The following is a 27,435-nucleotide window of genomic DNA, read 5'->3' as shown; positions in this document are numbered from 1 at the left end:
TTACAAAACATTATCCCCTAAATAAGTGCCACCAGGCGCTGATGAAGGCCACCATGAGCATCGTAGGGTCCACAATTGAAAAGTGGTCCTTGTGAGCAGACAAGGAACTCCCATGATCACACGGAGTTCAGAATATTCTAGTGCTTTGTAGCTGTTGAAATACTATGGAGTACTAGTCACAGCGGTGATAAAATCTCTCATTTAATTCCCCTCTGGATTATTGCAAAGGTACTGGGCCGGATTCTCCTAGCTCGGCGCCGGGCTGGAGAATCCACGCAACCAGGCCACGCCGCCCCGATGCCGGCTCCGCGCGGCGCCGGTCGCGGGCCGCTATACGCGGCCGGTCCTCCGATTCTCCGGCCCGGATGGGCCGAGCGGCTGCTCTAAAAAGGCAGAGTCCCGCCGGCGACGTCCACACCTGTGCGAACCGCTCCAGCGCCGTGCTGGCCCCCTGTAGGGGCCAGAATCGGTACTCCCAGCGGCCTATTCATGCCGTGGTGAAACGCAACGGCGTTTCCGACGGCGTGGGCACTCTGCCGCGGAATGGGAGGATCCCGCTCATTTTATTTGCTCCCACCTGAGCAAAGAAGCATGAATTTTTGTTTTCAGTTGGCGAGCATTTGCATTCCATTGAGAGAGAGAGAGTGTAAAGTCCCAGGCAAGAGATGAGTGTAAGAAACCCAAATATTTATTTATTATATTTCACCTCCTATTCCCCGAAAGGTCTCCAGCGCCAGGCCCACGCTGGGACCGGAGTATTTATGTCCCAGACGCCCCTGGATTAACGGGGTAGCTCTGCCCCCTTCCATCGAGTTACATTGTACTCGGGTGAGGCCCCAGGCACTCTGAGGTTGCAGATGCCTGGCCTCCTGTCGGGTTATAACACAGAGGGAGTGATGTTGCTAATCGCCTGTCAGTTTTAGTTGAAAACATGTGATTTGACTAAACCATCATTTCGGCGGCAGCAGGGAGATCGACTTGCGCAATGTGCTTCCTTCCACATCTGGATGGAAATCACCAGGAAAAGTTAAACCTTGCCCTGACCTGTCCTGAATACTTAAAGGGACTCCCTCCAATATTGTTTGCAAGGAAAAGGTGTGGGGCGTGTTTCTCCGTCACCCGACGCCGATTTTGTAATTGGCGATTTAGCGGGGAATCCCTTTTGGCGCCGAAATGGGGGGCACCGCCTGTTTGACGCACGTATCGTATGCTCCGCCCCCGATGGGCCGAGTTCCCGACTGCGCGGTTCACTTCTGGTCACAGCCGTGCGGGAACCCGGCGTGGCGGCTGCGGACTGTGTCCAGCGGCGCCACAGTCGGGCGGGAGCCGTGCCGCTGGCCGGGGGGGGGGGGGGGGGGGTGCTTCCACGAGGGCTGGGGGGACTGGTGGTGGGTGGCCAGGGGGGCACTATCTGGCAGGTCGGATTTGCACACGGCCGACGCCATGTTTTACGGCACGACCGCTGCAGGTCGTCGCCGTGCGCGGCCGCGGACCCGGCCATTCTCCGGCCGTTTATTTCGTGGAGGCCGGGAGTTTTACGTGGCGCGGCTGCTCGACCCGCAACCGGTCGCAGCATTGGTGAGGGGGCACCGCTGATTTTTTTCAATGTAAAATGCCACAGACCTTCCACACTTAGCCTCGGAATCGGAGTAACTGGCCCCTGGGGTTTGGGGTCGAGGTACAAATTCTGCAACACAGCATTGTCGTTCAAAGCCCCTTTGGAAGGGACCATTCACTGTATTATCGTTTTCTTTTTTAGTCAAGCGATTACGTCGGGGATTGGAGGGTTGTGCGTCACAAACCCATTTCCAGGGTGTTGGGGAAGGAAATAAAGTGAAGGCTTGTTGGGTGGTGTGGGAAGCGGAACCCGTGGCCCGATGCTCCGATATAAACTCTACGTGGCGCAGCCTGCGAAGAGCAATTCTTCCCAAAAGCCACGGAGGCTGCCATGATCTAGCCTCCAAAATGGGTTTGGGTTGGTGAGTCCACCACCACCACCCCAATAACTCTTCCCCCCCCCCCCCCCCCCCCCCCCGCCCCATCCCCGTTCCTTCTGTCAATGCCATTTTAGCATGCGTCCAATAAAAATGCAAACATCTAATTCAAATTTAAAAAACATTTAAGGCGTTCATATTAGCCCTTGCTCAGCACTGGTAACCTCGAGTTTTAAATCTGGGCTCCACTCCACTGATGGATTATTCCAAAGCTTAGTCCCAATTGTTCTTTTTATTCAAATCTGTTTTTAATTAATTTAAATTGTATACCCTTTCATTCCCCGCTGTACAAGGAGGAAGAATGAAAGAGCAGACCCGGTCGCCCTTAAATAAATACAAAAGATCGCTCTCTCTTTTTTCTTTTACTCCTATGCGTATCTTTCCGTTTTATCCCTAAGGAAGTGTTTCATTTTTAAAAAGGTGGGGTCCGGGTAAAATGTTCTTCGATTTTCCCCTCAGTCTGCATGTGTGTGTGTCTCTCTCAAAAGAACTGATCTGAATTTGTAATAACAGCTCCCCCCCCCCCGCCCCGCCCCCCCCCCCCCCCGGCCCCCCACAACAGTGCCGGGTCACGAAAAGAGAATTGCCCATTAAGTATGTGGCACTCGAGCCAATTGAATGGACGTAGGTAGCAGGACGAGCCTGCTCCGCCATTCAATAGGGAGGCATGGTAGCACAGTGGCTAGCACTGTTGCTTCACAGCACCAGGGTCCCGGGTGCGATTCCCCGCTGGAGCACTGTCTGTGCGGAGTCTGCACGTTCCCCCCCCCCCGTGTCTGCGTGGGTTTCCTCCGGGTGCTCTGGTTTCCTCCCACAGTCCCAAAGATGTGCTTGTTAGGTGAATCGGACATTCTGAATCCTCCCTCCGTGTCCCCGAACAGGCGCCGGAATGTGGCGACTAGGGGCTTTTCACAGTAACTTCATTGCAGTGTTAATGTAAGCCTACTTGTGACAATAATAAAGATTATTATTAAAAATAAAATAATCTGATTGTAAACTCGACCTTGGCATTGCTGCCGACCCCTGCCACCTGGTAACCTCTGCAAGCCCACGGAGGAGGCTAACAGATTTGGTCTGTTGACCATGCTAAATGGGTAACCGAGTATTCTCTTGCATTTTAAGGAAATGAAAGGTCTTTGAGAGTGGAATGTAAAGCGTGGCGATGTTGAGATGAAATTTCGTCATGTACATCAGGACTCATTAAAGGAACGAGGGGCTGTGAAGAATCTGATTGTGAGTACCTGTTCTATTTATATATGTATATTTCTTTTACTTCCCATCCCAGTTTTCCAGAGGAGTAACGAACCCCTCCCCTCTTCCCAGAGAACGAGAGAGAGAAAGCGGGGAAGGCTCCTCAACAGCGAATGTTTCAGTTTTTTGTTTGCTGAATTTGGTTGAAGCACAAGAGGAGAACTTCTCCAGCCCTCTGGAAAGTTTGACTCCCCACGGCCCCGCAAATCTTCCTTTTAGCTTTGAGCATGCGTCGAACTCCCTTTTTCTGAGGTTCCTCCAGGATTTGCTTCGACAGCTCTTTCAGTTAGTGCCTTGCCTGTCATTACTCATTTTGGGGGAAGGACAACACAACATTCTCTTCCCTTCCCTCAGGCAGTTTTGCTCATTCACAATTTTGGTTTAAAAAATCCCTGAAAGGGGGAGAATATCAATGCTGGAAATGCTTTGCTGCGAATATGATAAAAATTGCTTATTGTCACAGGTAGGCTTCAATGAAGTTACTGTGAAAAGCCCCTAGTCGCCACATGAGGCAGCGGGAGGTGTAGACAGAATCAATGTGCAGGTGGCAAGCTTGTGTGATACATTGGGCTGAGTTCACCACACTCTGCAGGAGGCCTTGGAGTAACAGGCATAAGAGGGCAAGAAGGTTGGAGAATATCCTGTGGAATATTTCCTTTAAAAAAAAGATTAATTTGTTGTAAAGTAACTTTTTATTTCCTCTTTCTCCCTCAGGTGGCTTTCTTCTCCGTTATATTTTTAGCAGGAAGCTGCCGGGCCTGCAACTTTGGTGGTTTTACACCATACTCCTCATCCTATGATTGGAAAATTGAGAAGCTGGTGAGTATTGAGGGGTGCGGGCCTGGGAGTAAGGGTTACTTGCCCTAAGAGTCATCCAACGCCGAGGAGGTCATTTGGCTTATTTTGCCCGTGGCAACACTTTGCTGTCCAATTTAGACCGTCTTCTCTTCCCATTGCACTCCAGTCCCGCGGTCACACCACAGATTAGAATTGCTGAGGGAGAAAGGGAATGGGCAGGGGCTGTTTAGCACAGGGCTAAATTGCTGGCTTTGAAAGCAGACCAAGGCAGGCCAGCAGCACAGTTCAATTCGTGTAACAGCCTCCCCGAACAGGCGCCGGAATGTGGCGACTAGGGGCTTTTCACAGTAACTTCATTTGAAGCCTACTTGTGGCAATAAGCGATTTTCATTTTCATTTCATCTTACTCTTCCGATATTGATCCAATTCCCCGGTTTGACAACACCGTGGTTATCGAACCTCCTGCCTGGGGGAACTGGTTCCTCTCATTCACTGCAATCAAAACCCTTTCTTGGTTTTGAACACCCCTATTGAATCCTGCCCTGAACCTCCTTAGCTCTTTTAAGGAAAGCTGTTCCATTTTGGTAATATCCCCCCCTCCCCAAGGCCCAGACATCGTTTGCAAAGTGTGCGGCTCAGAGTCAATCAGACACGGTCTCTCAACCATTCTCTGCAATTGATTAAGTAGCCTTGAGGTGCTCCGACAGAGGCCTCCGGCCCATGTTTCAATTTTTCCCTGAAGTTGATGCCTCTTGTAATTGATAAGGTGACTGGCAGCTCGGGAGGAGATAGGGCAGCTTTGGAACCGTAGCTAAACTATTTCCTACTTTGGCCTCAAGGGGCCTGGCATCGAATCCAGGTTCGAGGGGCACGGTGAAAATCTCCAGCCCATCCTGCTGCCTTCTAATGGTGGCCATGATAATAATAATAATCGCTTATTGTCACAGGTAGGCTTCAATGAAGTTACTGTGAAAAGCCCCCAGTCGCTACATTCCGGCGCCTGTTCGGGGAGGCCGGTACGGGAATTGAACCCGCGTTGCTGGCATTGTTCTGCGTGACAAGCCAGCTGTTTAGCCCACTGTGCTGGACCAGCCCCAAGATGCCGGCGTTGGACTGGGGTGAGCACAGTCAGAAGTCTTCCAACACCAGGTTAAAGTCCAACAGGTTTGTTTTGAATCACTAGCTTTCGGAGCGCTGCTCCTTCCTCAGGTGAGGTTAGACATCTTACTGTTCTAATGGTGGGTTCACGAGCAGAGTTGGCACAAAGTCATTGGCATCATCGGGGTGAGGGCCTTCACAGGAATGGGTGCTGAGAAAATGTTTTTCTCCAGCCGGGGAATTGAGCAAGGTCACAGTCTCGGAACAAGGGCGTCGGCCATACTTAGACAATGGGCGCGATCCAATGGCCACCTTCCGCCGGAAAAGCAGCTCGCCGTGGCGCAGTGTGGCCGGTGAAAGCCAGGAGACCCCGCTCCTGGGATTTCCCTGACCCGCCGCGCCTCGTGAGATTCAACGTGATCTCGCTAGACGTTGCGATGTAAACGGCGGGATAACCTTTTGGCAAATCTTGCATAGTAGAGCGAGGCGGTAAACCTCACTCCCAAACCTTGGGGTGGCCCCTGGCAACCCTCCCTGGCCCCTGGCAACCCTCCCTCACTCTCTTCCCTCTCCAAGTGGCAAGGCCCTCCCAGCCCTACCCCTTGGCAGTGCCAACCTGGTGCCCTCGCAGGGCCCAGATGACGGTGCCAGGGTGCCACCTTGCCCTGTCTCTGACCACCCAAGGGTCTCCAATGGCCTGAGAGGACCCCCCCCCCAGGTGCGGTTATGCCTGGCCCACCTTTGCGTACAAAGAACAAAGAACAAAGAAATGTACAGCACAGGAACAGGCCCTTCGGCCCTCCAAGCCCGTGCCGACCATGCTGCCCGACTAAACTACAATCTTCTACACTTCCTGGGTCCGTATCCTTCTATTCCCATCCTATTCATATATTTGTCAAGATGCCCCTTAAATGTCCCTATCGTCCCTGCTTCCACTACCTCCTCCGGTAGCGGGTTCCAGGCCCTCTTGAGGGTTCTACCATTCACTGTATATTCCCTACCTGCATTAGACCTTCCAAAATGCATCTTCATTGGGCTTATTTAAATATTCGGATCCAGATCTCGTCCATTGAGGGTGGGATGCAGATCGCCCCGGGCGAACCGAGTCGGGTCACTGGTGAAGTCCGATTTGGGGCTGTCACACGATTCGCCTGTTGCGCCCAGCTCCGCTCCGGGCACAACCTGGTCGCTGCATCGCACCCATTCTTTTATTTTTCAATTCGAGCTCCTGACTTTTAACTTCGGAAACAATCCTGCAAAGAGAAACGTTCCTTAAATCTCTCTTTCTAAAAACTTTTATTGACAGATAACCCATCTTCCTACAGACTACAACATCACCGTCTTCTTGCAGGACTCTGCCAGTCTGGTAAGTTTTGCGTCAATCCTTTTCTGTTTAAAGGACGATTAAATAAATTGGGTGGGGGTGGGGTTGTGGGGTGGTGAAGCCCACTTGTCACAAGTGGTAAAAGGGACATTCAGTGCAGTGATGAGCGTCGCTGTCTTAGGGGAACGTTCCCCACACAAGCTGACCTCCCCCCATTCCAGTCCCTCCCCCCCTCGTTATCACACTGCTGTTTGAGGGAGCTTACTGTGCATGAATTTCCTGCCACCTTTCCTACGTGGGAGCGGCTCTTCAAAAGGTAGGTCATTGTCTCCAAAGTGCTTTAGCGGCACGAATTAGATTTATGTAAAATACAAGTCTCTTTTTATTTTACTGTTTAACACACCAGCGCCCTCGCCCTATGTTGGTGGTAACTCTGGGCAGGAGCAGTTGCGTCCTCTTACGTTTTCTGTCCGCGTTTGAAACGGAAACCGTCTGCGTTTAAATTCAAAACAATATTAAAACGGAGAGTGCCGGGAAGGCTCAGCGCAGCTGCGGAGTGAGAGACGAGAGTTAATGGCCGACATCATCGGGTCCCGCCCACCGCGGGAATCGTCACAAGAACAGGGGGAACGGAGAATTCGACGGAACAAACGAAAGATCCGTTGACCTTGGCCGGGAATTTCAGTTCCCGGGCGGGCGGCCCTGGAAACCCTCGCCCAATGTTGCGAGTCAAATATGACTCCTTGGGAAAGCCATTTAAAAAATTTTTTGTCAAATGCCCTGACCAGACACCAAAACGTTTGGTGGGTCTGGCGGCGTATATAGAGAGAGGAACCAGGTTAACGTTTCGGCCCACCGCACCCTCCTGAAATTCATCCTCTCTTTCTCTCGCTACCCCGGTCTCCTCAGTAGTTCCTTCCTTCCTCCAACCTACACGAGCTGTTGAAAACCACATCAACAGCATCCAGTCACACCCCGACACCTTTTGCCCCGCATCTTCAATCTTTTGCCATCTTTTTTTTGCTGAGAAACAGCCTGCAACTCAGCACGGCAAAGAATGCTGGGTAACACTCCGTCTACGGCCTTCTTTTTTAAAAAAAGAAAAAAGTTGTTTGGTTGGGATGAAAACTGTCTGTTCAACAGAGGCACAGCATGCGGTGCACATCACGGGCTCGATTGTCACATGGGGTCTTTCATGTAACTTTGCAAACCAGGATTTCTTTTTAATTTCGTTGCATTTCTTGTGCCAGATTACCAGTTTGAGCTGTTTTAAGTTTTATGGGTGGGAGAGAGTGCAGCATTGGGTGTTTTGTTTTTGACACTGCAAGGATTTATCTCTGATTAGCACTTGAGATGTGGTCTTCATTTCCTCTTGTCTTATCTTGCCGCCCCCACACCCCCCCCCCACCAACTGCAGGCGAGAGGTAGAAGGAGCTGATTGCTGCATTTTAAATTGTGCCATTTCTGCCGCATGTTGCCAAGATGCTGCTTATCCCCTATTTCTGACCTCTCCAAATTCACGCTTCCGTGCATTCTGTCTGATCCCGGTTGACGGGCTGGTTCCCTCCCACTCCCATAGGTTCACCACCGCTGCCACCCCGAATCCGCGCTCTTGCAAGTTCATCATAACGCCCACCCTCTCTCTCTCTCTTACGGTAGAAAATCCGGAGCTCAATCCCTCTCCAGTTTCCCATTAACTGAATAGTGATACCGGAATACTCTCCCGGATCAGGAAGGACTATGTTGGCGCAATCAGTTTCTAATTAGTTTCTCGCGGTAATTCAAGTTTGTTTGCTACTTTACTTCTAAAACAAAGAATAGAGTAAGAAAGTTGAGCATTATGTATAGAGAATGTAAGTGAAAATAGTTTTCGTGTCTGCTTTTCCTTAAGATAAAACAGCATGCGATATCTGGGAGCATGGGTTCATTGGGGGTCTAATTGATCTATCTTTAATGTGCTTTTGTTGAGACAACTGCTTTGCGATAGTATAAAGTTGTTGTGACTGGTGTAAATTAATTAAACTTGCAGAATAGGGGACAGTTACTGAAATTAGATACTTGAAAGTGATTGTTCTGCTAAATATAACCGGTATGAAAATTTAAAAGAACTACAGAGTTACAAACACTAATTACAGAACTTAATTCCAAAATTACAAGATCAAAGATGGCGACACAGAATGACCATAGAAACCTAGGAAGCAGGAGGAGGCCATTCGGCCCTTCGAGCCGGCTCCGCCAGTCATTATGATCATGGCTGATCATCAAGTCCAATACCGTGATCCTGCCTTCCCCCCATATCCCTTGATCCCTTTAGCCCCAAGAGCTGTATCTAATTCCTTCTTGAAATTACACAACGCGTTGGCCTCAACTACTTTCTGTGGTAGTGAATTCCACAGATTCACCACCCGCTGGGTGAAGACATTTTTCCTCACCTCAGTCCTAAAAGGTTTACCCCTTATCCTCAAACTGCGACCCCTAATTCTGGACTCCCCCACCATGGGAACAATCTTTCTGAATCTACCCTGTCTAATCCTGTTAGAATTTAGCTATGAAATCCCCTTTCACTCAACTGAACTCCAATGAATATAATCCTAACCGACCTGGTCCCCCCTCATATGACAGTCCCACCATCCCAGGAATCAGCCTGGTAAATCTTCGCTACACTCCCTCCATAGGAAGAACATCCCTCCTCAGATAAGAGCACCAAAACTGCTCACAATACTCCAGGAAATGTAATACTCATTTAAACATCACAAGTTAAACTGTACTAAGTGCACAAGGATGACTGTTTTACTATTTGTTTCTCTTTTGACAATAGAACTTTAGAGCACAGAGCGTAGAATTTTAATTGCGAGGGAGTTGGATGGTTCCACACCAGTAATTGTTCAACCTTGAAGCCTCACATCACTGCCTCAAAGACCACACATTCTTTGTCCCTTGTTAATTTTGAGTGTGGTGCTAAGACCAATGCTGTGGTTAGCACTGCTGCCTCACAGCGCCAGGGGCCCGGGTTCAATTCCGGCCTGGGGTGACTGTCCGTGTGGAGTTTGCACGTTCTCCCCAGTGTCTGCGTGGGTTTCCTCCCACAGTCCAAGGGTGAGATCTAACGGCCGCGGTGCTGTCCTGTCTCATTCACGAGCTCTTGGAGACATTTTGCAGATCCAATTAAATACTCTCACATCGGAAATCAGACATTTCTGTTTGATTCCAGTCATTAATTAACATGTCTTCATTGCGCGTTAGTTATCTCTGATGACATCAAAAGTAACTTTACATCTCACTTCCGCACCTCCGAAATTGTTCCGTAATCAAATAACTGTGTTGTTTGGTTGACAGACTTCCATTCATGTTTGTTTAATCTGCTCTTCAGAATAACCTTTGTTCTCATATCCATAGGAACCACTTTGACTGTGTGTGTGTGTGTGTATGTGTGTTTTTTTTTAATTGTCTCAGAATTCCTTTCAATGTCAGGGTTTTTTTTCTTCTCCTTTTTGTTTCTTAACAATACCAACTTGTATGAATTAAAATGATTCCATCGATTCCAATTTCTTGTGCTTGGTGTTTTCTTAAAAGTTGGATACTCGTAGGGCAATGTATGTACATCGGGGCCGGGATTCCCCGGGTCCCTCGCTGGTACCGCTGCTGGCAAGGACAGAGAATTCCGCTGCCGTGAATGGACGGAGAATTCAGCCCTAGACTCCCCAGACACAAGCACTGTTTCTGGGATTAACAGACACCCTGAATAGGTTACAGTTTAGACCATAAGACCATAAGACATAGGAGCAGACTTAGGCCACTCGGCCCATCGAGTCTGCTCCGCCATTCAATCATGGCTGATATTTTCTCACCCCCATTCTCCTGCCTTCTCCCCATAACCCCTGATCCCCTTATTAATCAAGAACCTATCTATCTCTGTCTTAAAGACACTCAGTGATTTAGCCTCCACAGCCTTCTGCGGCAAAGAGTTCCACAGATTCACTACCCTCTGGCTGAAATAATTCCTCCTCATCTCAGTTTTAAAGGATCGTCCCTTTAATCTGAGATGGTGTCCTCTAGTTCTAGTTTTTCCTACAAGTGGAAACATCCTCTCCACATCCGTTCTATCCAGGCCTCGCAGTATCTTGTACGTTTCAATAAGATCCCCTCTCGTCCTTCTAAACTCCAACCAGTACAGACCCAGAGTCCTCAAACGTTCCTCATACGACAAGTTCTTCATTCCAGGGATCATTCTTGTGAACCTCCTCTGGACCCTTTCCAAGGCCAGCACATCCTTCCTTAGATATGGGGCCCAAAACTGCTCACCATACTCCAAATGGGGTCTGACCAGAGCCTTATACAGCCTCAGAAGTACATCCCTGCTCTTGTATTGTAGCGCTCTTGACATGAATGCTAACATTGCATTTGCCTTCTTAACTGCCGACTGAACCTGTACATTAACCTTAAGAGAATCGTGAACAAGGACTCCCAAGTCCCTTTGTGCTTCTGCTTTCCGAAGCAGTTCCCCATTTAGAAAATAGTCTATGCCTAGATTCCTCCTTCCAAAGTGCATTACCTCACACTTTTCCACATTGTATTTCATTTGCCACTTCATTGCCCACTCTCCTAGCTTGTCCAAGCTTGTTTAATTTTTTTCAAAACTTTAGTCCATGATGGTTGCTGTCATACTTAAAGACCGCGGATTAATTCTTATTCTTAAAGCCATTTCAAATCTGGTCCCACTGGGGCTGTTTAGCACAGGGCTAAATCGCTGGCTTTAAAGCAGACCAACGCAGGCCAGCAGCACGGTTCAATTCCCGTACCAGCGTCCCCGAACAGGTGCCGGAATGTGGCGACTAGGGGCTTTTCACAGTAACTTCATTTGAAGCCTACTCGTGACAATAAGCGATTTTCATTTCATTTCATTTGAAGTTACCTGTAAAACAAAACACAGATCTATTCTGCTTGGGGGGAAATGGATTAATTCATCACAGCAGAGCTGACATTTCAGAAACTTAAAATTTTGCAATTCCCGTCCACTGTTTAAAAAAACAAACATTTTCAACTGTGATTAGCTTCAACTGGTAGCTGGTCTCTGCTTGTTTGAAAAGGGGTGGAACAAAAGTTCTCAAATTGACATTATTAGCTGTACCTAACCGCGTGCTGTACCTGTCCTGGGAGTATTTGATGGGGACAGTGTAGAGGGAGCTTTACTCTGTATCTAACCCCGTGCTGTACCTGTCCTGGGAGTATTTGATGGGGACAGTGTAGAGGGAGCTTTCCTCTGTATCTAACCCCGTGCTGTGCCTGCCCTGGGAGTGTTTGATGGGAACAGTGTAGAGGGAAATTTGCTCTGTATCTAACCCCGTGTTGTACCTGTCCTGGGAGTATTTGATGGGGACAGTGTAGAGGGAAATTTGCTCTGTATCTAACCCCGTGCTGTACCTGTCCTGGGAGTGTTTGATGGGGACAGTGTAGAGGGAGCTTTACTCTGTATCTAACCCCGTGCTGTACCTGTCCTGGGAGTATTTGATGGGGACAGTGTCGAGGGAGCTTTACTCTGTATCTAACCCCGTGCCGTACCTGTCCTGGGGGTGTTTGATGGGGACAGTGTAGAGAGAGCTTTACTCTATATCTAACCCCGTGCTGTACCTGTCCTGGGAGTGTTTGATGGGGACAGTGTAGAGGGAGCTTTACTCTATATCTAACCCCGTGCTGTACCTGCCCTGGGAGTGTTTGATGGGGATAGTGTAGAGGGAGCTTTCCTCTGCATCTAACCCTGTAGCTTTATTTTACTTAGTGCTATTCTGAATTCGAAGATATGGAGAGCATCCTCTTTTAATCAGAGTCGGAATTGAAACGTAGAGACAGGAGAATCCATGTTTCCATGTGACCGACTAACTGTTGTCTTTTAGATTTGAGGGTTGCATTGGTGAAAGAGATGGTTGGGAGGCGCTGGTTGGGGAATTGAAGGGAGGTATTCTGGCTAACACTGGGTGCCAGAATGTGATGTTACCACAAAGACGGATCAGCTTTGATCCAATTATTAAAGGGAGGGGTGGAGACTTCCGGTGACGGCGGGCGGGAGGCGGCCGCACAATGGAGGGCTTCCGTTCGGGAACGGCATTTTCGGGGCTTTAAGCCTGGTCCCAGGGTCCACGGAGGAGGCAAAAGCAGGAAGAAGGCACAGAGGTGGCAGAGTGAAGGCACAGTGAAGAAAAATGTCGAGGGTCAGCAAAAGAACGTCCGTAAGGAAAACAGCTGAAGGTCTGTCGGGGTGAGGAAAGGTCACCGCGGGGTCACCAAGGAAAATGGAGGCTGGAGCACCAGGGAAGGCCGCACTGCTTACGGCTGAAGAAATAACTAAGGTGATGGCTGCGGAATTCGAAAGGCAGTTTACAAAATACATGGAGACAATGAGGAAGGAGATGAGAGAGGTTTTGAGTGTGCTGGTGGAGGAGGCGATTTCCCCGGTGACGAAGGCGGTGGCGAGCGCAGTGGCGGAGGTGCGAGAGCAAGGGGAGGCGCTGAAGGAAGTGGAGGAGACGGTACTGCAGCACGGTGATCAACTTACCTCGATGGGGAAAGAGATGCGGAAGGTGATGGACATTAACAAGGATCTGCGAGGAAAAATGGAAGACCTGGAAAACAGATCCAGGCGACAGAATTTGAGGGTCGTGGGCTGCCCGAAGGAGTTGAAGGACCGAGGCCGACTGAGTGTTTTGCTGCGATGCTGGCGAAACTATTGGGGGAGGGGGAGTTCCCGATATGAACTGGATGGGGCTCATCGGTCGTGGAGGCCTGTACCAAAGGCGTGTGAGCCGCCAAGGGTAGTGACTCTGTGCTTCCGTAGGTACAGTGTGAAGGAGAAGGTCCTGAGCTGGGCCAAGCAGAAGCGGGTGGTGCAGTGGGCTGGAGCTGGTATACGTGTATACCAGGGGTTTACGGTGGAGCTGGCGAGGAGGTGGGCTGCCTTCAACTGGGTGAAGTGGGCACTGTACATTAGCAAGGTGCAGTGCGGCATTGTATATCCAGCGAAGCTGAGGGTGACTTACAAGCTCAGGGACTTTTATTTTGGAACGGCGGAAGCAGCGGAGGAGTTTGCGAAGGCAGAAGGACTGTGGCAGAACTGACAAATTGAGGAATGACCATGTGCCGATGTAACCTCATGACTGTATTTTCTTCTTTTTTGTTTCACTGCGCGCGGGTGTATGGGCTAAAGGAGCCAATGTTGTATATATTTGGACAAGGGAAGTGATGGGACTTTCACTCGAAATGAGGGCTCTTTAGGGTGTAGGTGGATATGCGGGGTTTGTGTGCTAAAAGGGGATCTTTGGGCTTTCCTAGGGCCGGGCAAGGGGGAAAGGGACCCGGGCGGGGGCCTCCACGCTGGCCGGTTTAAGCCGGCCAGTGAATGGGAGTGAGGTGGGGGGAGGGGCTGCGGCCATCGGAGCCTGGCAGAACAGGGTCCGAGTGGTCTAGCCGGGGTGGAAAGTTGGGGGGAAGGAACCGAGGTTGGGGGGAGGAGTTTTACAAGAGGCAGTGGACGGGAGCAGTTGGAGGGAGCTGGCGGGGGGGGGGGTCCAACTCTTGGGTATCATGTACGGTACTCTTTCAGAGGTTGGAGGGCGTTGAGTGTAGGGGGCGGAGGGGGAGTCTACTCTATAGGTCAATGGTGACGATGGGCGGTCCCGGATTCCTTTTTCTTTTGCTCCTTTGTTTTTTTGTTGCCACCGTGGGAGGGTTTGTTTTATTGGGTGCATATATTGACAAGTGGGCCGTTGTTTGGGGTGGTGGGAGGATGGGATCGTTGTTATTGTTAAGGGGATTGATTTTGTATTTGTTACCGTTTACTGTTCGTGGGAGGGGTGTAAATTTTGAAGGAAAATGTGAAAATGGAGAATAAAAACATTTTTTTAAAAATTAGAGGGAGGAGTAGCGAGTTTAAAAAAACCAAAACATGTTCCTTATTTCTAGTAAGATGGATTTCTCTGCCAATATTCACATTTTTCATTCAACTCCCATTAGAATAGGTGTGGTCAGAACTGAAATGATTAATGTGGGCGGTGAGTGGAACAAAGTGATTTACTGGTGATAAAGGACCGCAATTAATTGTGATCAGGGGCGAGATTCTCCGACCCCCGCCGGGTCGGAGAATCGCCGGGGGCTGGTGTGAATCCCGCCCCCGCCGGTTGCCGAATTCTCCACCACCGGATATTCGGCGGGGGCGGGAATCGGGCCGTGCCGGTTGGCGGGCCCCCCCGGCGATTCTCCGGCCCGGATGGGCCGAAGTTCCGCTGCTAGAATGCCTGTCCCGCCGGCGTGGATTAAACCACCTCTCTTACCGGCGGGACAAGGTGGCGCGGGCGGGCTCCGGGGTCCTGGGGGGGCGCGGGGCATCTGGCCCCAGGGGGGGTGCCCCCACGGTGGCCTGGCCCGCGATCGGGGCCCACCAATCCGCGGGCGGGCCTGTGCCGTGGGGGCACTCTTTCCCTTCCGCCTTCGCCATGGTCTCCACCATGGCGGAGGCGGAAGAGACTCCCTCCACTGCGCATGCGCGGGAATGCCGTCAGCGGCCGCTGACGCTCCCGCGCATGTGTCGCCCGGAGATGTCATTTCTGCGCCAGCTGGCGGGGCACCAAAGGCCTTTTCCGCCAGCTGGCGGGGCGGAAATCAGTCCGGCTCGGACCTAGCCCCTCAAGGTTGGGGCTCGGCCCCCAAAGATGCAGAGGATTCCGCACCTTTGGGGCGGCGCGATGCCCGACTGATTTGTGCCATTTTGGGTGCCAGTTGGCGGACATCGCGCCGATACCGGAGAATTTCGCCCCAGATGTGGGCCCCACATTATAATAAGGAAGTTGGAAAAGAGCCAATTGGGTATCAGCAATTTGCATTTCGTGTTTTTAAATGGTGCTTTCTTGATGGCAGCCATTTTTGTTGGAACGTTGACCCTCGCGTAGAAAATCGCAATGTTTGCCCTCCACCATGCACCAGCCGCCACTCTGCATCCTCTGTTGTTCCTCTTCGTAGTTTGAGTTGCGGTTATTTAATTCAAACACTTATTTCCATTTTCAATCTTGCAGTTCCTAATCTCCTGAAATGGAGAACCTTCCGCCTCCCGTTTCCCCCGTTTCAGATGATGACTCTGCCAAAAGAGCCGGCCCGTTGCGCGACATGCTAAATGTTTGCCCCCCTCGTCCCGTGATTCTACAGTCTCCCGCCTTGCGGTGGGCCATTTGTGGGCGGTCTTGCGGCTCCCATGGAGTGCTGACGTCCCCGCCTCTTCGGCCAGAGTCCAGAGGTCCCACCCCAGGACTTGACGGGCCGAGGAAGGTGCGTTCGTAGCGCGGCCAAGGAGGCAGGGCGTCAACTTGTAAATCCTTCCAAGCACGCCAATGGCGGGCGGGGTGAGAGTGGGAGAGGTTCCTGGTCAGCCACCTGGCGGAAAGAACATTTGGAACCATCGCTATCCGTAGCTCGATGCATGGAGAAGTGCACGTTGGCAAGGCAACTCGGACTCTCTGACTCCCTGGGTGAGCTGTAACCCACTCGCTGTGTAGGTTAATGCTTCACGCGAACCTTTCTTCCAATTTACTTCATCTAATCCCATCAGCGCTGCCTTCTAACCCTTTCTCCCCCCCCCCCCCATGTGTTTGTCTAGATTCCCTTCACAGCTCTTTCCTATTGTTTGCGTTGAGCACTCCATACGCTAGTAAGTTAACTTTCTTGCGTGACTCGGCATGTCCTGATCTGCCTCTTGCATCTATTAATTGACGCCCTTTCCAATTTAGCTTCTATCCCTGCCTTGTTGAACCCCACTCTGGAGAAAGATTTGATTCGGTTTCGTCCCTTTGCTGAGCACAGGCCCCCCCAAAAAGCTTGGCGGCCAATGAAATACTTTTGAAGTGTAGCCACCGGTTTAATGCTGGAAACATTGCGCACAGCAAGATCACACAAACAGCTACATGATAATGACCGGAAAGTATGTTTTGGTGATGTTGTTTGAAGGATGAATATCGGCCGGGACACTGGGGAGAATTCCAGCGTCATGGGATCTCGGTAGTTCAGAACTTTGCTGAAAAGGGAGACATGTTGTTTTTCGTCTTGCACTGCTCAGGACAAATGCAAGAATGCCAAATTTCAAACATTCATCATTTACACTACAGGAGAAAAAGGGTACTGATTGGTTGGCAAGCCGACATTCTCAACAATTTATACTATGAGATTGCTGATTTTTTTTTGTCCATGGCAACACCTCAATTACGGTTGACTTGCCAACCAATCCGCGCCCTTTTCTCCTGCATTGTTGCGATCGTTTGAAATTTGGCATCCCTGTGTTTGTCCTGATGAGTGCAAGGCAAAAAACTTTGGCAACGTGTCTCTTCTTTTCAGCCATATTTACTGTGTACCTAAACCCATGTAGTGCCTGCCCTGAGATGTTTGGGCAGTATTGGGCAAGTCGACCACCTAAGTAGACATGTCCTCTGTTTAACACTGGCACCTGCGGCAGTCTAGCACTCCTTCAGTGGGGTTTTGGGAGTACCTGCCTAGGTGTTTGTCCACTAGTCTCTGATGTGGGATTTGAACCCGCAACCTTCTGACTTGAGGGGTGTAAGTGTTACCCAGTGTGCCGCAGCTGATGCTGATGGGTTACCCCAGGCACATTGGCAGCTGATTATTGTTGTCGCCTAACCTTGCCGGACTTTATTGTTTCTCCCCCACAGGACGGCTGTTGCGTTGAGCTGCAGGCGATGTTGGCGTTGAATCGGTCAATCGGGCACCTGTACCACCACTCCGTCAACCCCCTCCAAACAGTGACCTCCAATGTCTTAGCGGAGCTGAGGTTTCTAATGGACTGCCCCATTCGTGTAAGTTTCCCATCTGTTTTTACAGGCCGCGTGGGGAAGGGCGTTAATGTTGCATAGAATATACAGTGCAGAAGAGGCTATTCAGCCCATCGAGTCTGCACCGGCCCATGGAAAGAGCACCCCACTCAAGCTCACGCCTCCACCCTGTCCCCGTAACCCCGTAGCCCCACTTAACCTTTTTGGACACTAAGGTTCGGAGTTAAGGTTAAGAGTTCCTGCAGGGGTTTTGTGCGGCTCACCCATCCTGCCCCAGGGGAACCCACCGCGGGGGGAATCACCTTTGGTGAGGCTGGAACACCCTTCCAGCGGGATGTGCCAGAACATCCCGCCCCTTCAAGCCAAGACTGTTGCAACATCGGAAACATGACAGGTGCCAATTTAACACCGTGAGCTCCCACAGACAGTAATACGATAGTCTGGGGTTTTTTTTTTAGTAGTATTGTTGGATATGTATTTAGTCAGGGCATCTGTAGGTGGGGGGAGGAACTCTCGTCCCCTTCGAGTCTCATGGGACCCCATTACCGTATTCCTCACAACCCTGTATGTTATCAAGAAGCAGTTAGATACAGCACTTGGGGCAATGGGGATCAAAGGATATGGGGGGGGGGGAAAAGCGGGATTGGTCTCTTGAGTTGGATCATCAGCCATGATCATAATGAATGGTGGAGCGGGCTCGAAGGGCTGAATTGTCTCTTCCTGCGCCTCGGTTTCTTTCTACCGAGGGGAGGAGATTGCTGGCAATGATGGATGTTGGTTGGGGGAAGGGGGTGGGGGTCCCGATGTCTCTGAGTGGAGGGGGGGGGGGGGGGGGGGGGCCTGTCTCTACTTCGAGATCGGTATGCTCTTTAAAAAGGCACCCGATCTCTGTGGAGCTGGGCTTGCAGGTGTCGTTCGGCCCCCGCCGCTCAAGAATGACAGCGCAAAAATGCACCCCCTATATTTGGACAAAGTGTCAAAGACCTGGAGAGAACACCTGGCTGTTTCTCTGGGGAGGAACACTACAGGAGAAAAAGGCGCTGATTGGCTGGCAAGTCGACTCTCGCAACAATTTACACTGCAGGATTGCTGATGGTGTTATTTTCCATGGCAACGTCTCAATGACAATTGACTTGCCAACCAATCCGCACCCTTTTCTCCTGCATTGTCGCGATCGTTTGAAATTTGTCATTCCTGTGTTTGTCCTGATGAGTGCAGGGCGAAAAACTTTGACAACGTGTCTCTTTTTCCAGCAATATTTACTCTGTACCCAAGCCCATGTTGTACCTGCCCTGGGATATGTGGGCAGTATTGGGAAAGTTGACCACTTTGCCATTTGGAAGCCCGTACACTTTTGGCCCCGTGCTCCCTGTGCGCCACACGGGGAACGTCAGTCCAGCTCCGGTGCTCAAACCTTTGGAGTGTCGACCTTCCGATCCAGATCTTAGCACTACGCAATGAGCTAGGGCTGACACCACTTTGAGCTGCTTTTGAGTAACGTTTTTAGAGGAAAAAAAAACAAGAAAGTAATGTGCGTATCTTTCTGCTGATCGTGCCTATTTCTCATTCCTCAATCCAGGAATCCTCGAACTGTGAAATGGTGCGATATAGTTCCTCGCATCTTCTCCAGAGCTTGATGGACCGTTTCAGATCTTTCGATGCAAAATTTAAGCTGCAGAAATGCGACTTTAGCCAATGCACTTTAAATTCCTGCCGCACAGGTAAGCCCTGATCCCTTTCCGTCACTTCCATGTGTTCTTGTTGTGGGGGTTTGAGGGGAGGGTGGTCATTTGGACGTCGCACATGAGGGCGACGGGAAGGTGGCGGAGGGCATTATGCTCTTCAGACTTGGGAGGGAGACCCGCTGCGGGTTGGATACACACATTATCCAGTCATAGAATCGTACGGCACAGATAAGAGTCCATTCAGCCCATGCTGCCTATGCCAGATCTCTGGCAGAAATGTTCCACTCAGTCCCAAAACAATGTCAAAGGAAGCTGAACTAACTAAACTAAAATGGAATGGTGACGATGATGCAATCCAACCTCTGCCGTGCCACCGGGCACGGAAGGCTTGAAATTAAAATGAAATGAAAATCGCTTATTGTCACACGTAGGCTTCAAATGAAGTTACTGCGAAAAGCCCCTAGTTGCCACATTCCGGCGCCTGTTCGGGGAATTGAACCCGCGCTGCTGCCTTTTTCTACATTACAAGCCAGCTATTTATCCCACTGTGCTAAACCAGCCCTTAGTGTGTTTCGAAGGGGCACAGTGCAGTGGAGTCAATGGTTGACACCAGAGGAGGAGGTCCTCCTCAACCCTCCCCTTCTGCACATATAATTTTCCCAGTTCCCTTTGAAGATGACAACTGGACCTGTTTCTGCCAAAGAGTCGCCACAGGTCTGATGGGCCAAATGGCCTCCTTCTGTTCTGCTTGAGTCTGCAAATACCGGCAGCAGGTGTCTCACCACCCTCCTGCTTGTGGGTTGATGCTCTGATGAGTCACTATGCGACAGTCGGAACAGAAAGACAAAAGCAGGTCCTCTTAAGAACATAAGAACTAGGAGCAGGAGTAGGCCATCTGGCCCCTCGAGCCTGCTCCACCATTCAATGAGATCATGGCTGATCTTTTGTGGACTCAGCTCCACTTTCCGGCCCGAACACCATAACCCTTAATCCCTTTATTCCTCAAAAAACTATCTATCTTTATCTTAAAAACATTTAATGAAGGAGCCTCTACTGCTTCACTGGGCAAGGAATTCCATAGATTCACAACCCTTTGGGTGAAGAAGTTCCTCCTAAACTCAGTCCTAAATCTACTTCCCCTTATTTTGAGGCTATGCCCCCGAGTTCTGCTTTCACCCGCCAGTGGAAACAACCTGTCCGCATCTATCCTATCTATTCCCTTCATAATTTTATATGTTTCTATAAGATCCCCCCTCATCCTTCTAAATTCCAACGAGTACAGTCCCAGTCTACTCAACCTCTCCTCGTAATCCAACCCCTTCAGCTCTGGGATTAACCTAGTGAATCTCCTCTGCACACCCTCCAGTGCCAGTACGACCTTTCTCAAGTAAGGAGACCAAAACTGAACATAATACTCCAGGTGCGGCCTCACCAACACCTTATACAATTGCAGCAAAACCTCCCTAGTCTTAAACTCCATCCCTCTAGCAATGAAGGACAAAATTCCATTTGCCTTCTTAATCACCTGTTGCACCTGTAAACCAACTTTTTGTGACTCATGCACTAGCACACCCAGGTCTCTCTGCACAGCAGCATGTTTTAATATTTTATCATTTAAATAATAATCCCTTTTGCTGTTATTCCTACCAAAATGGATAACCTCACATTTGTCAACATTGTATTCCATCTGCCAGACCCTAGCCCATTCACTTAGCCTATCCAAATCCCTCTGCAGACTTCCAGTATCCTCTGCCCTTTTTGCTTTACCATTTATCTTAGTGTCGTCTGCAAACTTGGACACATTGCTCTCGGTCCCCAACTCCAAATCATCTATGTAAATTCCATCTTCTCCAGGAAAGGGCTGGAAATTCCGAGGGAGTGCATTCACCCCAGCTAACGATCAACGAACAAAGAATAATACAGCACAGGAACAGGCCCTTCGGCCCTACAAGCCTGTACCAGTCGTGATACCAACCTTTTCCAAATCCCTCAGCGCTTCAGAGTGCCGTATCCCTCTATACCCATCCTATCCATGTATTTGTCAAGATGCCTTTTGAACGCCGTTAATGTATCTGCTTCCACAGCCTCCCCTGGCAACGCATTCCAGGCACTCACCACCCTCTGTGTAAAAAAACCTGTCTCGCACACCTCCTCTAAACTTTGCCCCATGGACCTTAAACCTATGCCTCTTGGTGACTGACCCCTCGACCCTGGGAAAGAGTACCTGCTCATCCACTCTATCCATGCCTCTCACAATCTTGTAGACCTCGATCAGGTCGTCCCTCAATCTCCGTCTTTCTAATGAAAACAGTCCGAGTCTATTCAGCCTCTCCGCATAGCTAACACCCTCCAGACCAGGCAACATCCTGGTAAACCTCCTCTGCACCCTCTCCAAAGCCTCCACATCCTTCTGGTAGTGTGGCGACCAGAATTGTGCGCGACCTTACCAAGGGTCTATACAACCGCAGCACGCCTTTACTTGTTCGGACCTCTTGTTTTCATTTGATTGGCTCCATCACGTGACCTTGCTGCCTGGCGTGGAATTTAGCAGAGAAATGTTTGGCAAGTTCTATTCTGCTTGGCACTGTGCCTGCTTCTTGACAGGGTTGGGGGGGTGGTGGAGCTGTGGGGGAGTTGGAGCCACAACTGTGCTGTCCGCCAGATTGGATAAGCAGGAATGTTAGGCGTCCTTTGCACATGCCTGAAGCTGACTGCTACTTTGTCTTTGCAAAGAAGGAGCTCAGAGCCTACTTGAAGCCCCTTTTCCATTGGTTCCTGATACAGGTATGTGGAGAATGTACTCTGTGGCTCATATCCCTCCCCACTTTGCGCACCCACATGTAACTCTAGTGATCGCACCAATGCCTCCTGGTCAGAAGGGCATTAGTAACATTTCTTTTTGAACCCCTTGTTCCAGGACGCATTGAAATAATGCTACCAACCGTAACAAATGCCACAACGCCTTCAATAGAACCAGGAACCTTCGCCAGTGGAACTGACAATCCAACAACCAATGCCACTCCAACCACTCAAGGCAACACAACCAACCCCACTCCAACCTCAACCCATGGCGACCCGACCGACATAACCAATCCGTCCTCTCCACTCTTAACCAATGGCAGCTTATTGGGCTTGACCGATAGAACCAGCGCCACTCCAGATTTAGCCGGGGGCAGGCCAGCGGATGTCAACCAAACCAGGCCGCCTCCATCCTTGATCAACGCCGGCCTCATGGACCTGATCAATGGCTCCAACGCCGTTCCTGTTCTAGCCAATGGCAGCCTAGCAACCGCAGCCAACCGGACCGAGGTCAACCCGACATCTTTAGCCCCTGAAAAAGATGGTATAATGGCGGCAACACTGAGATGCAACACTGAACCCTCTCCGGCAGTCGCTCCGCTGACAACGCAAATGGTCGTAATCGTTCTGGTCGTCAGTGTCCTCATGAACATGTTCCTTGTCGGATGCTTATTGAAAAGGAACAGGCGGCTGGTAAGTAGACTGTTTGTTTTTTTTCCCCCCCACCCCCTCCCTCAAAGAAATATCGGAGAGAAGGCTTTTGTGGCCCTCGACTTTTCAAAGCAAAATCAATTACAGCTCAGCACCTGTCAAAATCCCTGTTGCACATTACAACAACAATCACTTGCCCAAACGCAAAGGGGTTGAAAAGTTTCATGTCTTTCAAATATGAAGGCCTCGTGGTGCAGTGACACAGTCCCCGGGCCTCTGGGTTTGGAGCTCGGGGTTGACGCCGCACACGAGGGCCCAGGCCACGGACGGAGCCTTCATTTAAAAAAAAAAAAAAATTTAGAGTACCCAATTTATTTTTTTCCTATCAAGGGGCAATTTAGCGTGGCCAATCCACCCACCCTGCACACCTTTGGGTTGTGGGGGCGAAACCCGCGCAAACGCGGGGAGAATGTGGGAGAACGGGGACAGGGACCCAGAGCCGGGATCGAACCTGGGACCTCGGCGCCGTGAGGCAGCAGTGCTAACCACTGTGCCACCGTGCTGCCCGGTGGAGCCTTCATGACACGGTTCAACCAGCTGACAATCCACCCACGAATCTGTCCACCACCATTCCCCAAGGGGAAACCTTGTGTGTGTGCGTATGTGCGTGTGCGCGTGTGTGTGTGCGTGTGTGAACATATACCTCCTATTTTTAAAAAACAACCTACTCTTAAAAGGTTGCGGACGTTGAGGCAGACTTTAAACAAACAAGCAGGTTTTCTTTTTCCTGAAGGTCATCAATATGAGAGAGGCACCAAGACTAGGGGAATTCGGACGAAAAGTCTTTTAGCCAGAGAGTGCGGAGAATGGGCAACTCACTACCACAGGGAGTGGTCGAATCGAAGAGTATAGATACAACCGGAGGGGAAGCACGATTAGGGGGTGGAGGGTTACGGTGGTATCTGCAGCTCAAATGAGATGGGAGAAGGCTTGAAGTCAGTTTAGTGTAAGGGTTTTTGGGACGTAACTGTGGTCATGCAAGCTTTTAAATCCACTTGATCACTAGAGTTCCTTGTGTGCTCACCAGGGTCTTTCACGGTGCTCCGAGTAATGGGCCCTGCAGGTGCTGACTCCATGTTTTGTATCGCTTGCATTTGGCCGTGCATCCCGCGGCTCCGTTAGCAAAAGGTCAGACTAGGCGGTCCCAATTTACATCCCGGGAGGTGGTGAGGCTGTCGATTTTCGAAGTTAGAGTGGGGTGTCCCCCTAATCCCAGTTCCTGCTGTTGATCCCCGTGTAGCAGCGCCTGCTGGGGCGCACGCCAGGGCAGTCAGCGATTTGATGAGCGATGCATTGCGCAGTTCACTAGCCAACGTGACGCGGCGTGGACGTTGGAGCGATTTGCAGGCGATGGTAGATGGTACCTGCGGATCTGTCAGAGAACCCCCCCCCCCCCCGCAAGCAAACCTGGGACCATGTCTTCCTTAGCGGAGTACAGAATGAAGCCGCAGCAGTCCAAATCCTGGGATCGGGGAACCAGGTGACGCAATAGGACAAAACTTGAATATGGCTGAAAAGAGAGACATGTTGCTGAAGCTTTTCATCTGCCACTCATCAGGACAAATGCAAGAAGGTCAAATTTCAAACTAACTCAATAATTTATACTCCAGGAGAAAAGGGGGCTGATTGGTTGGCAAGTCATCTCTTGATTGGCTGAGGTGTTGCCGTGGAGATAGCAACGGTGGTTAGATGGAGTGAAGGTAGATGTCGGCCATGCTTCATTGCATGGCGAAAAACTAGCTCAAGAGGCCAAATGGTGTTCTACAGACCCTACTCGCTGACACTGATCCCACCCGTTTATGTATGAAGAACTTGTGCCACTTTTAGTTCAGCTATATTAAAGGGCTCTCTTTCTGTCATGTAGGCCCCTGCACATATGACTGAAATGGAGCCATTGTCAGAGGTGGAGATTGCTGAGGCCTAGGGAAGAGAGCTTTGGAAAGGAATGAGGAGGTGAGTTTTAATTTTATCGCTGGCGATGCCAGCATTTGTTGCCCATTCTCTCGGGTGTGTTGGTGAGCTGTCCACTCGAGTACAATGGAGTGGCTCGCAAGGCCGCTTCGGGGGGGGGGGGGGGGGGCAGCTCAGAGTCACCCGCGTTGCCGTGGGTCGGGAGTCACGTGTAGCTCAGACCGGGTACGGAGGACAGATTTACTCCACTTGAGGACATCCGTGAATCAGATGAGTTTCCAGATGACAATCCGGTTGTTTCGAGGAGACTTTATTGAATTGGATTCAAACTCGCAAGCAGCCACGATGAGATTTGAACGCCTGCCATTAATAGCCCAGGCCTCGGCATTGCTCACCCAGTAAGACAACCATGGTTCCGTTCCCTGTGAGAGGCGGTTGTCGACGACATCAAGGGATTCGGCAGCGAGGCTCCTTTTCACTTCTCAAATTTATGCACAGTCGCCATTGGTAACTCGGCTCCCATCCCCCTTGGCAACCACAGCCGGGGACCCGCATCAATAGGACTGAGTCACCGCGTTCACAATAGCAAATCCTTTCTCACAACCGGGCTCCGGGTTAGTTGTAGTGAATGCTCAATGCTCTTTATTTCATCCCAACATTTCGGCCAATGTCTACTCGCGTTCCTGTGGGAAGGTGCCAGTTTGATAGGGCTGCAAAAATCCTGTGACCTGAGTAAAACTTAGCTCTGTGTGTGTGTGTGTGTGTGCGCGTCGTGTGAGAATGCAAGGGTTATATTCACCCTTTTCATTTATGGCATTGACTCTCATTGCGTTGGGAGGGATGCGTGGGGGGGGGGGGGGGGGGGGGTGCCTCTCCCACCAACCCTAGCCAAATCATTTAAATTTCCTCCAGTGTGGCTCACATTTACATGCAGCCTGATTCTCGCCCTACCCCGAATCCCATTACTTTTTGCCCACTAAGAGGGGGAGGGGGAGGGGGAGGGGGGCGCGCGGTGGGTGTGGAGGGAGATGCATCGCTGGACTGGGATCAGAAGTGGAACCCCTTGCCCTATTTAATTTTCCCTCCTCGCTCCTGAGGTTCAAATACTCTTCAACCTGTCCCCATGCCCCCCCCCCCCCCCCCCCCCGCACCCCCACTGTGTGAATAAAACCCACGCCTTTTGTTTTGTGGGCCGCCTTACTACAAGAAGACAACTAAGAACAAAGAAAAGTACAGCACAGGAACAGGCCCTTCGGCCCTCCAAGCCTGCGCCGACCATGCTGCCCGTCTAAACTAAAATCTTCTACTCTTCCGGGGTCAGTCGCCTTCCAATCCTATCCTATTCAAGTATTTGTCAAGATGCCCCTTAAATGTCACTATCGCCCCTGCTTCCACCACCTCCTCCGGTAGCGAGTTCCAGGCACCCACTACCCTCTGTGTAAAAAAAACTTGCCTCGTACATCTCCTCTAAACCTTGCCCCTCGCACCTTAAACCTATGCCCCCTTGTAATTGACCCCTCTGCCCTGGGGAAAAGCCTCTGACTATCCACTCTGTCTATGCCCCTCATAATTTTGTAGACCTCTATCAGGTCGCCCCTCAACCTCCGTCGTTCCAGTGAGAACAAACCGAGTTTATTCAACCTCTCGACATGCCATTATCATGTTTGAGTGAGTGAGAGAGTGCATGTTCGGACGTGAGCTCCCAGACCCTGCACAGCTTTCACAGTGAGACACCTGTAACTGGGAGGAGGGGGTGGAGGATGGAATTGAGTAATCAATTGGAGAGTTCCTTCAAAGCAGGAACCAACTTGTGGTTAACGCAGATCAGGAAGAGGTCATTCAGTCCACCCAGCCTCTGCAGACGTTTGCGCCCTGGAGCCCCCTCCCCGCCCGACCCGATGACAACGTTCCTCTCTTCCCTCATGCACCCACCTTGTCCCCCTTTTTCCTAGAACACGAGGCAGAGAGAGTCATGTGCTTGCGTCTGTTGCCAGAGCTGGCATTTCCTGGCACAGGTCGCAATCCAGTTGCCAGAGGTTATGGGGTGCCACTCCGCACCCCTGCGTGGGGGGGGGGGGGGGGGGGGGTGTTTGTGAGGCCGGTAGTTAATGATCAGAATTTATTGAACTTTTACGATGAAGGTTGTAAATGTGTAACCGTGCAAGTGCGTTTCGGTAGATGCTCCCGTAAAGCTTGTGAATTTCAGCCTTCTATTTCGGCAGGTGTCATTCTGCAGTCCTCGCTGCCAAGCACTTTATGCTCCATTTGTTATTTGAGCACTCGTGTTGTCACGTTAACTGATGAAGGTTTATTCTTTGTTACAGAACATGTGAAAAGCAAGACGACTTCCTGAGGACTTCTACTTTTGAGAGAGTCCTGCTTTCCGCCATGTTCAAAAGTCTCAGCATGCATTGCCTGGTCTATAATCTATTTCGTGCTGCGATTCTGACTCGTCTCTCATGTCTGTATCCACCCCGCCCCCCCCTCCTCCCTCTCCCCACATATCACCTTGAATTGTGAAATAGGCTGCCCCCCAGTAAGCCAGGTTGGCGGGAGGGGGAAAAGGTTTTCAGTTTGGACAGGAGGGATGGTCGATCGACTGGGGGGAGAAAGGCTGGGGAGGGAAAGAGTGACGTTGCCTTTTTTATTATGCGAACTTCATCGACGAGCAAAGATCCCATGGCTCCCTTGGTAACCCTGGCTGGTTGACCTTGGGCCGAGTGAACTGACAGACCCTGCATTGCTCCCTCTTCCCCCGGTAAGGCAGCCTCAATCTTCAGGGAGGGACCACTTGCTGCTCCCCTCGGAGGCAATGAAAATGTCTCTCCCCTTTTGTGGAGGAAGTGACCCTCGTCAGCCCCAACCAGGGAAGGAAAGAAGTCGGTGTCTTGAGTTGAGAGAACAGCAGAGAAAATGACTACTCATCCAGGATGATGCCTTGTAATGGGGCAAGTGATGAAATATTGGCACCAGATGCTTAATGGCTTTCTGTGGATCATTACCCACGCGGATCGCCTGACCTTCTGCAGCCTGGCTCAACTGTG

The 27,435-nt window shown here is 50.6% G+C and overlaps 1 protein-coding gene across 2 annotated transcripts in view; it reads left to right on the top strand.

Moving 5' to 3' along the window:
- The window catches only part of LOC140403979 (uncharacterized), a 31,878-nt gene extending 4,650 nt beyond the window's left edge, over positions 1–27,228 (top strand). Inside the window, exons 2-9 of one of the 2 annotated variants that reach the window (XM_072492289.1) lie at positions 3,117–3,227; positions 3,960–4,064; positions 6,448–6,507; positions 17,166–17,309; positions 18,865–19,006; positions 21,888–22,462; positions 24,345–24,433; positions 26,716–27,228. In XM_072492289.1, coding sequence (XP_072348390.1) covers positions 3,165–3,227; positions 3,960–4,064; positions 6,448–6,507; positions 17,166–17,309; positions 18,865–19,006; positions 21,888–22,462; positions 24,345–24,404 — 1,149 coding nt within the window. In that variant the 5' untranslated portion in view covers positions 3,117–3,164 and the 3' untranslated portion in view covers positions 24,405–24,433; positions 26,716–27,228. The remainder of the gene's footprint in view (positions 1–3,116; positions 3,228–3,959; positions 4,065–6,447; positions 6,508–17,165; positions 17,310–18,864; positions 19,007–21,887; positions 22,463–24,344; positions 24,434–26,715) is intronic. The other variant, XM_072492290.1, reaches the window with a different exon arrangement.
- Positions 27,229–27,435: the final 207 nt, after the last annotated feature.

This window comes from Scyliorhinus torazame, chromosome 29 (genome assembly GCF_047496885.1).
Source record: "Scyliorhinus torazame isolate Kashiwa2021f chromosome 29, sScyTor2.1, whole genome shotgun sequence".
NCBI classification, from domain to species: domain Eukaryota; kingdom Metazoa; phylum Chordata; class Chondrichthyes; order Carcharhiniformes; family Scyliorhinidae; genus Scyliorhinus; species Scyliorhinus torazame.
Note: the sequence above shows the minus strand (reverse complement) of the source record. Positions and strands in the feature narration are given on the sequence as shown.